At 52.9% G+C, this 11,915-nt stretch overlaps 4 protein-coding genes across 4 annotated transcripts; 3 read left to right on the top strand and 1 right to left on the bottom strand.

Moving 5' to 3' along the window:
* The first annotated feature begins 34 nt into the window (after nt 1-34).
* On the top strand, nt 35-3,920 carry pmcC (putative calcium transporting ATPase (Pmc1)). Its single transcript, XM_025713666.1, has 7 exons — nt 35-887; nt 937-1,367; nt 1,416-1,558; nt 1,608-2,495; nt 2,548-2,948; nt 3,029-3,168; nt 3,218-3,920. The coding sequence occupies exons 1-7, from the start codon at nt 153-155 to the stop codon at nt 3,876-3,878; spliced, it is 3,399 nt and encodes a 1,132-aa protein (XP_025577431.1). The 5' UTR covers nt 35-152; the 3' UTR covers nt 3,879-3,920.
* Nucleotides 3,921-4,005: 85 nt separating this feature from the next.
* On the bottom strand, nt 4,006-5,291 carry BO80DRAFT_491889 (uncharacterized protein; the record flags this gene model as incomplete). Its single annotated transcript, XM_025723729.1, has 6 exons — nt 5,045-5,291; nt 4,915-4,985; nt 4,701-4,867; nt 4,493-4,639; nt 4,369-4,433; nt 4,006-4,310 (listed from the first exon to the last, which is right to left on the bottom strand). The coding sequence occupies exons 1-6, from the start codon at nt 5,229-5,231 to the stop codon at nt 4,006-4,008; spliced, it is 942 nt and encodes a 313-aa protein (XP_025577432.1). The 5' UTR covers nt 5,232-5,291.
* Nucleotides 5,292-6,458: 1,167 nt separating this feature from the next.
* On the top strand, nt 6,459-7,919 carry BO80DRAFT_500445 (putative LPS glycosyltransferase). Its single transcript, XM_025724237.1, has 4 exons — nt 6,459-6,750; nt 6,802-6,945; nt 6,992-7,053; nt 7,106-7,919. Exons 1-4 carry the CDS (start codon nt 6,571-6,573, stop codon nt 7,851-7,853), a joined length of 1,134 nt encoding a protein of 377 aa, XP_025577433.1. The 5' UTR covers nt 6,459-6,570; the 3' UTR covers nt 7,854-7,919.
* Nucleotides 7,920-8,535: 616 nt separating this feature from the next.
* BO80DRAFT_350184 (uncharacterized protein) lies at nt 8,536-11,564 on the top strand (the record flags this gene model as incomplete). Its single annotated transcript, XM_025715533.1, has 5 exons — nt 8,536-8,766; nt 8,818-9,444; nt 9,494-9,684; nt 10,440-10,856; nt 10,922-11,564. 5 exons carry the CDS (start codon nt 8,536-8,538, stop codon nt 11,562-11,564), a joined length of 2,109 nt encoding a protein of 702 aa, XP_025577434.1.
* Nucleotides 11,565-11,915: the final 351 nt, after the last annotated feature.

Raw genomic sequence — 11,915 nt, forward strand, 5'->3', positions numbered from 1 at the left:
ATGACATGGGCCATGTTTCCACCACCAAAGCACTGCCACGATTGACATCGATCACAAGGTCACGGGGAGGCAGTATATTACGTCTCTCCTGATCCAATCTATCCTCTGGCCACGCTACCCCAGAATAAGAAGTTGCCGTGAATTATGCGGAGATGGACTCGACAAGGGAAAAGACCGGCGAGTGCAAGACCTCTATCATGTCTAGTACATCCGATACTAATGTGAAGTCGGTGGTCCCGTCAGATTTCAATACAAGTTTCTTCTACGATGATATCTCCCTGTCCGAAGCGTTGGCCCCCGACCCACAGTACGAACACGATTTCCACGTGGACGACAACAAGTTTGCGTTTTCTCCGGGACAGCTCAATAAGCTACTCAATCCCAAGTCGCTGGTCGCTTTCTATGCTCTGGGTGGGCTGCGCGGCTTGGAACATGGGCTTCAAACCGATCTAACGACAGGCCTCTCGGTGGATGAGGGCATCCTCCCCGAACGTATCACATTCAATGACGCAAGAGATATGTCCCTGTCCAAAGTGGAGAGCGGTAGACGGCTTTTATCTCAACACGATCCAGACTCGGTGCATCAGAATGGATCGACACAATTCGCCGATAGATATCGGGTATTTGGGCGCAATGATCTACCCAAAGCGAGAAGGAAGGGGTTCGTCAAGCTTCTATGGGAAGCGTATAACGACAAGATAATCATCCTTTTGACAATTGCAGCCGTTGTATCATTGTCTCTGGGTGTTTACGAAGCAGTCAGCGGTCAGTCCCAGGTAGACTGGATTGAGGGTGTTGCGGTCTGCGTTGCAATAATCATCGTGGTATCAGCAACAGCAGGAAATGACTGGCAAAAGGAGAGGCAGTTTGCCAAGTTGAATAAACGGGTGGGCATCTCCCCTGGTTATTTCCACTTGCATGGGCTGATCAACATAGACCGTTGATCGTGACGTGAGAGTGATTCGCTCAGGCAAGCCGGTCATGGTTCACATTGCCGATATTACTGTTGGAGATGTCCTTCACATTGAGCCCGGGGATTCGCCCCCTGCGGACGGAGTGATAATCTCCTGTCATGGAATCAAATGCGATGAGTCCTCAGCAACTGGGGAGTCCGATCAGATGGAGAAGATGAGCGGTCATGAGGTATGGAACAGCATCCATTATGGAACCGCAAGGGGAGACCTGGACCCCTTTATTATCTCCGGTAGTAAGGTCCTCGAAGGATTAGGCACATACTTGGTCACCAGTGTTGGCAAGCACTCCGCATACGGTAGGATCATGGCGTCACTCCGCACTGAAAGTGATCCCACGCCGTTGCAAGTCAAGCTGGCCAGGCTAGCAAGCTGGATAGGGTGGTTTGGAACAGGGTAGATCCTCCTGCTCAACACATCACACCTTTGCTGACGGAGAAGTAGTGCCGCCTTGCTCCTATTTTTCGTTCTTTTCTTCCGATTTCTTGCTCAGCTGTCCGGCAGTGAGGCCTCATCGACGGAGAAAGGTCAAGAGTTCATGGACGTTCTCATCGTTGCTGTGACAGTAATCGTAGTGGCAATACCTGGTGGGGGATCTTCCAACATCAATCCGTTCATGTCACTAACATACCTCAGAGGGTCTACCGTTGGCGGTGACGCTAGCGCTGGCCTTTGCAACCACTCGCATGCTGAAAGAGAACAACCTCGTCCGACTCCTGCGTTCCTGCGAAACAATGGGAAATGCTACAGTGATCTGCTCCGATAAAACCGGTACACTTACGCAGAATCAAATGACGGCAGTCGTGGGCTTTTTCGGCTCTCACGAAAGTTTTGGTCACTTACCGAGTGATGATGATCAATCCTCCCTCGCAACTACTGTCCTGAAGACCTTAAGACGATTTCCTGCTTCGCTTAGGGGTCTTCTGATAAGAAGTATTGCTCTCAACTGCACAGCCTTTGAGGAGGACCAGGAAAATGGAAAGGAATTCATTGGCAATAAGACCGAAGTAGCCCTTCTTCGATTCGCGCGAGAATGCCTCGGGATGAGTGAGCTGGGCGAGGAGAAGGCGAATGCCGATATCGAGCACGTCTATCCATTTGAGTCCGCTCGCAAATCAATGGGAATTATCTATCGCACAGACTCGGGTGGCTCACGGTTGCTCGTTAAAGGCGCCGCTGAGCTATTACTGAATATGTGTACCACCATGGTCGCTCCAGGAGATACTGAAGCAACACACACAACAGCGGAACCGATTTCGGAGGATTCTCGCAATGCCATGTCAAGAAGCATTGACGACTATGCCAGTCACTCTCTGCGAACTATTGGAATTGCTTACAAAGACCTTCCACAACGTCCCTCTGGAAACTCTGCGGATCACGAGAAGGGCTTACCCAAGTATGAACAGTTGTTGCATGATATGACATGGATTGGCGCATTTGGTATTCACGATCCCCTAAGGCCCGAAGTCTCGGGAGCAATCAAAAAATGCCACTCTGCGGGTGTGCAGGTTAAAATGGTTACAGGTCAGTCTTGTCTGGTTCTGTGTTTCCCACGTATTGACAGCGATTGCATTAGGGGACAATATAAACACGGCTTTGTCTATCGCTTCTTGCTGTGGGATCAGAACACATGATGGTATTGTGATGGAGGGCCCTGAGTTTCGAAAGCTTCGTGATGAGGAAATGGATGCTATCATCCCACGTTTGCAAGTCTTGGCTCGTTCGTCTCCAGATGACAAACGGTTACTTGTCGAGCATCTTAAGCGGCTAGGGGAGATTGTCGCGGTCACGGGCGATGGGACAAACGATGGCCCAGCATTAAAGACCGCCGACGTGGGTTTCTCAATGGGCATTAGCGGGACCGAAGTGGCCCGGGAAGCCAGCTCTATCATACTCCTGGACGACAACTTCAAGTCGATTGTCACCGCTATTGCCTGGGGCCGGTCTGTAAATGATGCCGTCGCCAAGTTCCTGCAGGTGAGCGCACAGCCATTATACCCACTGTGTTCAACGCCACCAGCTATCTGCTATGTTGGACTCGTGGTGACAAGGAGTAGTTTCAAATTACCGTCAATATCACTGCTGTCTGCCTGACGGTTATCACAGCCATATACAACAGTTCCAATGAGAGCGTGTTCAAGGCCATCCAATTGCTATGGCTGAACTTGATTATGGACACATTTGCTGCATTAGCATTGCAAGTATTGCAAAATCCGAAGCATTTGTTTCTGGGCTAACATCCTCAGGGCAACCGACCCGCCAAATGATAAAATCTTAGAACGACCGCCCACCCCCCGAAGTGCACCTCTATTCACTGTCATAATGTGGAAGATGATACTGGGGCAGTCCATCTATAAGCTGGCCCTGTGCTTCACCCTCTACTTTGCAGGAGATCGTATCCTCGGCTATGATACCAGCATCCCCCAGAAGCGACTGGAGCTTGATACCATCATTTTCAACACGTTTGTATGGATGCAGATATTCAATGAACTGAATTGCCGTCGACTAGACAACAAGTTCAACATCTTTGAAGGCATTCACCGGAACTACTGGTTCATGGTTATCAATGCATTGATGGTTGGCGGGCAGGTACTGATCATATTTGTCGGGGGTGACGCCTTCAGCGTGACCCGGCTGGACGGTGTCCAATGGGCCATCTGTCTCGGATGCGCTGTGTTTTGCATACCATGGGCCGCTGTTTTGAAGTTCGTCCCGGATCGTTATGTCGCGGTCATGCTCGAGTTCACTGGCAAGATAGTCCGGGCAGTGCTTTACCCCCTAGGAAAGGCTTACAGGGTTGTTGCACTCACCCTCTCCAAACTAGGAAGGGCAGTTAGGGTCACATTTGGGTGCTTCAAAAAGAGGCCCGTTATCGATGAAGAAGCTTGCACAGAGGTCCGCACTTGAAAGGACCTGCGTCTACAAAAGCTTGAGCAGCCTTAAGAATCCACATACAAACAATTGAAGTCATACTATATTGTCTCGGAGAATCATAAGACCGCATGGTAGAGTGGCCTTCGCCCGTTCTCAGCCCTTACACGTCTGTATCCGCCGTCGTTCTCATATTCCCGAGATCTAGGGTATCATTCTGCCGCGCCCAAGTTCTCCCCCCGATCACCCCTACTTCTTGCACCAGTGTCCTGTCATCAGATGACTCATAATAAGTGCTCCCGGCCCAAGTCGCAATGGTCGAAGAACGTGGTGGGCTTGCGCCTATCTGCTTCTTCTGAGTCTTTGGTGTGAATTTCGGAAACAGTCCTCGGATTATTGGGAGACAGGAAACCACCAGCCCGACAGATGGCTCGATGTGTGTCCACAAAGTGGCCTCATAGATGGTATCTGATCCACGGTCAACACATCAAATGCGCCGGCATCCACCGGGTCAATAACGACATACACGTCTCGTCATCCAAGTTGATATAGAACAGCACGACAGTCCGATATACACTGGCGAAGCAAACGCTAACCAAACGCATGCATCAGTCCAGACTTCATCGACATCGGCATGGATGGCAACTCACAACCCACCCAATGCAAAAACGGCGTTCAGCGCCAATTTATCCTGCCACGACCGATGCAGCCTCCACACCATTGGAACTGGGGCTGCGAGAATCACAAAGTCGATGGCCACGTTGAAGACCTGGTTTACGATGATGTATGTGGTCGAGCTGAAGCAGTCCCCCTGGACGTTTTTTGTCCCAATATGCGTGGAGGGGCCGACATTGGAACGCGCAGGAGAGGAATATTGCCATGGACCACGTGGCTATAAACGTGTTCAGGCAGAAGGTGAAGCGGAGAAAGGGCTTAGTGGTGAAGATGCGGCGGAAGAAACAGATGAAAGAAATTTTGATGGAGGGACTCAAAACGAAGTAGGTAAATTGACTCGCGATAAACATCTAGAACGATCAGGGCTTGAAGATATCGGTCATCAGGCTATGCGTACTTGGCGAAACACGACGATGGTTCTCGCGTCGAGACCAGACATGTGGTAGCCAGTGCCTCCCATGGTGCACCCTGATCGTTCACCCCAGTCAGTGAGTAGTCCGCTCCAAGACTAGACCTCAACAGCTTACACAGAATTAGTTCGATCAACATGCCCAGCATCAGCACAATGGCTACGAAGCAAAGGTAATCATCCACTCCAAAGCCGGTGCGACGTTTGATCCTTGCAATAATCCGCACTGCCGTGCTGAGGCAGGCCAGTCCAACCAGGACGGAAATGATCACAATCAGCTCCCATCCTCTAGGGCTGGGATTCATCCTGGATGAATGGCACACGACAGCTTCGACAAGTACCAGCCAACCAAGGACAGATAGCCAGACCAACGGGCAGGGCTGACCACGTCAGCATGGGAGCAGCTGGGCTCTTTATCCAACCTGTCTGGATTTTGAGTTTGTTGGTCCGATGGTATGTGCCATAGAACCTGTCTGTCAAGGCTTGGCTGTCGTCCCGGACCCTGGCCAGTGCACCCTTTTTAAACTTTTCTTTTTGTTCCTCACATCAGGGCCTGAGAACTATTGTTTCTTCTGGCCTTGTCTTTGATTGAGGGCCCGGCAGCTTCAGGCCGATGATGGTTGAAGAGGGAACTGTTTTTGTGATGATCTACGATGAAAATATACCTGATCTGACCGAACATAAGGCTCCAGGTGCTGCACTTCCTAGTTTCACGGTCCAAGGTCCTGCAACGATGCGAGACATTGTGTCCATGTCCTCTTCAGATATTACCCTCAAATGGCAGGGATTCAGCCGAGGCTAATGACGAGGTGCAACGTACGGACCACAATATACATGACGTCCTACAAAAATACCGAAGTAGTGATCCCTTATAATCGATGTTCTCACCAACATCTGAGGCTGCAAGTGTATTTTTCAACTCCTGGCTACATCCTCAGTCCAGTGGATGTGTGGCCGACGCATCCGGTGGGTCGACAACCCAGAGTCGACCAAGTGTAGTCGTACGAGTACAGTCGCCATGTGGAACAATCCAGCTCTAACAATCCACTTGTATTGTCGCATCGGCATGCAACATCGGCTGAAAGGAGACCAGACCTCATTTCTACATCCTCTCCTTACCCCAAGACAACGTTGAGCGAAAGCCATCTATGCTACTGGCGTCCTTGCAATACTTGTTTAATCCCTGTCAGATTGGATCGATGACGCATCGGATGTGCTGTGTTCGTAATCTCATCCGTGCCGATTCAGCCAAGCCATCAAGACAAAGACCGGACACGCCGGACAGCCTGAACACAACTAGTATTCGCCATCACAGCCTTGACTCACTAATGCCAACACCTGCCTCAGTTAATCTAGGCAACTCTTGTCCGCAGTGGCGATGCCGTTTTCGGGCACACCCCCCGTTTCTGTCGCAAGAATGCCAGTGCAACCCCAACCCGTCCGAACAGCCCTCCGCAAAACTTGGCCAATATATTCCGAAAATAGCGGCCACATGATGATGCGCAAACTTTACGAGCTGACTCAAGAAAAGCCAAAAGCCAAAGCTGACTACGATATGTGAGGCCTGATCACGACCAACACTCGTCCATGTCTCCATCGGTTTGACAACAAACGGACCGACTCTCTCCTACGGTGGCATCCGCAATGATTCGGGGGAAATCCAGAATCTCGAAATTTCTCGTCGCTGCGTTTGCGAGTTATGTCATCTTGACGCTGTTGTTGAGTGATACGGGGGGGCAGTACTGGAAGAAGAATTGGGTGGATATTGCCCGGTCTACGTTGGAGGATCGGGCATTGGAACATATTGGGAATGAGACGTTGGGGGTTCGTGGCTGTCTTTCTCTGCTGTGGGTGCTGGTTGCTGATGTTGTGCAGTTTGAACATATCTATGCCATTGGGTTGAAGGAGAGGACGGATAAACGGGATTTCCTCACCCTTGCTGCCACGATGGCTGGGTTTCGGGTGGACTGGTTGGATGGGGTGCGGCCGGATGAGTTCAGCGAGAAGGCTTTGTTGAATGTGCGTACTGCATGCCTGGTTGATGGGGTCAACTAACATCATGCAGGATAACCTCCTCAAGCCATCCGAGATAGGATGCTGGCGCGCTCACATGAATGCCCTCCACAAGTTCGTGCTCCTGCTTCCCACACGGGATTGCGACCGGTGCTGACATTCACAGTATGATCCAAAACTCCTATTCCACGGCCCTCATCCTCGAAGATGACGCAGACTGGGACATCACCATCAAGCAACAACTGCGCGAGTTCGCCCGAGGCATCCGCGCCTTAACCGGAAACACCAACACCTCCAAATCCGCCCCCTACGGCACCAACTGGGACGTTCTGTGGATCGGCGGATGCGCCTCAGCGGCCGCGCCCAATGAGACCCAGTTCTACGCCATCCCCAACGACCCAACCGCCCCCAGTCTCGAGCACCGCGGGACCTGGGGCGGTCCCCTGGAAACCTGGAAAGAGTTATACCCCGAGACGTCGACGCGATTCATCTATCGGGCGGAAATGGGCTGCTGCACGTATGGGTACGCGGTGACCAAGCGCGGCGCGGAGCGAATTCTCGCAGCGTTAGCAGTCGATCGTCTCGTGGCCGCGGTGGACAACTCCATGGCGGATATGTGTGGGGGGAAGGATGGACGGCCGCAGATCGAGTGCTATGCGCCGTTTCCGAACATGATCGGGACGTATAAGGCGGCGGGGCTGGCATCGAAGGATTCGGACATCCATAACGGCAGTGAGGATGAGTGGCACGAGGCGCAGGCGTGGAACTTGATGTATAGTACCCGGCTGAATATCCATCGGCTGGTGGCCGGGGAGGACACGGTGTATGCGCAGTACGATGAGGGTTTCCCCTGGTCGCGGCGCGTGTTGAACCCAAAGGAGTTCGAATACCCCAGGGGGTATCTGGTTACGTGAATCGGTTACATATTTGTCATTGGAATCATCTGATTCCCCTCTGTATTTAGGAATGTTACTCCGTCGGTCCTTGTTTATCCCTTGGTTGGCTGCCAGTTGGCTAGGATGAACCCTAACGCAGTGGTACGAGAAACGGGCTGTACATTCGACCCTCCCAGCCAGCCAAGCTTACACCCAAGTCTCCCAACTCATCCCACATAACTAGCTGGTACATAGTACAAAGCTCGAGCTCGTACCTGACGGAAACAGCAGTGGTCAAAGTTTGCAGGGGCCGTGCGCGCGCACATTCCAGCGCCCGCAAACATCCCTCTCGGACTTCCGTTTCCGGCCCCGATCCAGGCTCTTGACCCCTGGCGCGACCCACGAGTTGTAAAGTAACTATAAAGTGTAACCTCGGGGTCCTCGCTGCCCGGTTTCTTCGATGATGCGCCCTGGGCCACATGATGTTCCAGCATGCTCGCCTCTTCGACACCATCCCTGGCGCGCACTTGGCCACGGACTAGGCCCGTGGAAGTGACCTGTATCGTCATCCCCCGACTAGATGTCATTGAAGGATTGGGTGGCTTTTAGAGTTTTCGCTTGAAATAGAGATCGTGGGCGCATCCTCGCATTTCGGCCTGGGATGTCTGCTAGAATCCACTCGATAAACGACCAGTGGAAGATTTTACGGTATTTTGTCACGATGGTTGTCGCAGATCCGGAATGGAAGGAGGAGGAGCGCAGAGGACTGCTGGACTCGGTGACTTGCAGTCCGACCAGTCCCCCACCAGATGATGTGAAGCTTGAGTTGGGTTATTATGCGGCGGATGACGAGAAGAGGGCTGATGTGGTGCCTCCCGAGTCGGACACGCGAGCTGGGAGTGTCCGACTGATTGTATGGATGACGATCAATATCATCGCAACGGTTGCCATTGTACGTGTTGACTGTTCCCAGTCGAAGAAGAAGACATGCTGACAACCGCAGGTCTTTACCAACAAGTCCATTCTCTCGAACGCGTCTTTCCGCCATTCGCAAGTGTCTTTCGCCGCCTACCATTTCACCATCACCGGACTCACCTTATGGCTCGCATCGCGTCCCTTTTGTGGCTGGTTTGAACCCAAGCATGTGTCGCCCTATCGCATCCTCCATCTCGTCGCGGCCATGTGCATTCAAGTCATCTTCCAGAATCTGGCGCTGGCGTATTCGTCCGTCATCTTTCATCAGCTGGCGCGATTACTCCTCACGCCCGCCACCGCGTTGTTGAACTACGCTCTCTTCCAGTCCAGCATCCCCAAAGCCGCCTTCCTGCCCCTACTGCTGCTGTGTACGGGCGTCGGAATCGTCTCCTACTTCGATTCCCTCCCCTCCGCCCACGGCAATGATACCACGACGCCGGAAGGCATCTTCTTCGCCTTGTCGGGCGTATGCGCCAGCGCGCTGTATACGGTGCTGGTCGGTCGGTATCACAAGAAACTCGAGATGAGCAGCATGCAGCTTCTGCTGAATCAGGCGCCTGCTAGTGCTGCTGTGCTGTTGTGTGTGGTGCCGTGGATGGAGACCTTTCCGGAGGTTTCGTCGGTTCCGGGATCATTGTGGGTTGCGATCCTTGCGGTGAGCCTTCTGATTCCCTTTTCGCGAAGAGGAAGCTAATGTGTCGCAGAGCGGAATCTTCGCTTGTCTGGTGAATCTGTCCCAGTTTTATATCATCGATGCTGCGGGACCGGTGACGAGCACGGTGATCGGACAGCTTAAGACGTGCGTTATTGTAGGGCTGGGATGGGTGTTGAGTGACCATGAGATTCTGCGGCAGAGCATTGCGGGCATTTTGATGGCTTTGACGGGGATGAGCTTGTAAGTCAACTTTTCTATGACCTGATGACCTAGCTGATGATTGGGGTAGGTACATGAAGATCATGCTTGGACATCAGAAATGAGGGTATGGTAGAATGAAAAGTGGTGTACAGGCGTAGCTGCGCAAGGGTGGATAATCTCGGGTAATTGTGGTACATATTGGTCGTGTTGAGAGTCTTCCTACTTACTGGGATGGACTGGTGCTACTATTGCTATGTCTATGGCTAGTGAATGATAATGTTAATGCATATATTCTCATCCCCTGAGTAATTCCATATCAACTATGCTCTACCGTTTGATACCACGATCATAAGTGGTTACGCCAGCTTCAACTGCACCATCAACCTGAAAGTATTTTTATCTCTTTAATCATTGGAAGCATCAACCATGGTCCCATCCAGCCAGCCGGTTGGAGCGGATCATCGAGTTCGTATACCTCCCGTTTTCGGGCAGGGCACCTCGATGTGACCCTACGTCCCTGGACCACGCCGACAAGTCCGGCTGGACAACCTCGCATAATACGAACTGGTCAGTCTTTGTATCTCCCACCGTGGTACTCCCCTGCCGCCTATTCCTCCCCCGTCCGTCCGAGATTATCCCCCGAAGGCGAGACGAACATCCATGGTGGTCTATACCAACCCCAACCCATCCTCCTCCTCATCATCCTTCACCAGCATCGACCTTCCATCCGCCCCCATGATCCTCCACTCCCCCCCCCGACGATCCTGCCTGCAATGGCTCAGCGTCCAATTCAGCCGTCGTCGATTCCAACTGACCTTCATCCTCGCCAGCACCATCGCCTTCTTCTACCTCTTCAACCCCAACTTCCTCCCAACGGACTATGAAGTCCCCTTCAAACCCCGCTACGCCCGCACCCTCTCGGCCCGCGATCTCCTCGCCCGACCCCTGTCCCAGGACCTCACCACCATCCCCAAGATCATCCACCAGACCTGGTTCCCCGCCGGCACGAACATGAGCGAAGACGCCCAAGCCTGGGTCCAGACCATGCGCACCTACAACCCAGACTGGGAGTATGTCCTCTGGGACGACGAGACCAATCGCATGCTCGTGGAACAGTACTTTCCGTGGTTTCTGCCGGACTATAACCGTCTTCCGAAGGAGATTCATCGCGCAGACGTGGTGCGCAATCTCTACATGTATCTTTTCGGGGGGTAAGTCAGCCCCCCCCTTTACCATCACCATCATCCCCATCACCACCAGCACTAACAGAATCTAGAATGTACGCCGACGTCGACACCGAAGCCCTCCGACCCGTGGAGCCTCTCTTCACCGGCCACGCCACCCGCCTCGCCAAACACACCCACATCCTCTCCACAGGCCCGCGCAAAACCCCCGACACCGACAACACCCAACGCGGCTTCGTCGGCCACATGGCCCACAAAGAAGGCCTGGACGGTCCCGGCGCCGTTCCCAACGGGTGGATGGCCTCGCCCCCCGGCCACCCCTTCTGGCTCCTCCCTGTGCTGCACGTCATCGAACACCCCAACGGCAACGGGGACGGGTCCGTCGAGGGCCTCACGGGCCCCGGGGCACTAGGGGATATGTTACACAAGTACTATGAGACGTTCACCGACAGCTCGGTACGGGGGTCTGTCTGTCGGGCAGTGCGGCGGTTATCCCCCGGGTGGGATCTGTACTGCGGGCCCGAGGGCGAGGAAACGGTCGTGGGGGCAACAGCAGATAAGATGGTCGTGTTGCCCCGCCAGCAGATCTATCCGTATAGCTGGGCGGATGATCAGTATCCGGCGTGTTTGGCGGCGTGGGGGAATCCGGAGTTTGATCCGGAAGCGTGTAAACGCTGGATTGATGTCGAGGAGTGGCCGAGTTATTTTATTACGTATTGTACGCATTCGTGGTGAGATGCTTTGATGTGGGGTTCCTGTTTCGTGGGATTGTAGATGGTATTTGTTGGGTATTATGTTGATTAGGGTTTGCAGATCTGGTGATCATTGCGTTTCACTATGTTTGAGTGGGTGGTCATGTGCGATGTCAGGGGGTACGACCACGTGCGGTGCTGGATTAAATTACGGATCACATTTCATTAATTGGCTTCAGTTGCCTTAGATGTAATGGAGTAAATCGCGAGATCTCACTAGATATGGCCTGGTTGTGCCACTAATTTGTCACTGGTGTGTTTGGCCCACTGCAGTCTGATTGGCTGCTGCGATGCGTCCGACGCATTCAGCCCTATCGGCACGGCCTCAGGCTTC

Source organism: Aspergillus ibericus, assembly GCF_003184845.1.
Source record: "Aspergillus ibericus CBS 121593 unplaced genomic scaffold BO80scaffold_10, whole genome shotgun sequence".
NCBI lineage: Eukaryota > Fungi > Ascomycota > Eurotiomycetes > Eurotiales > Aspergillaceae > Aspergillus > Aspergillus ibericus.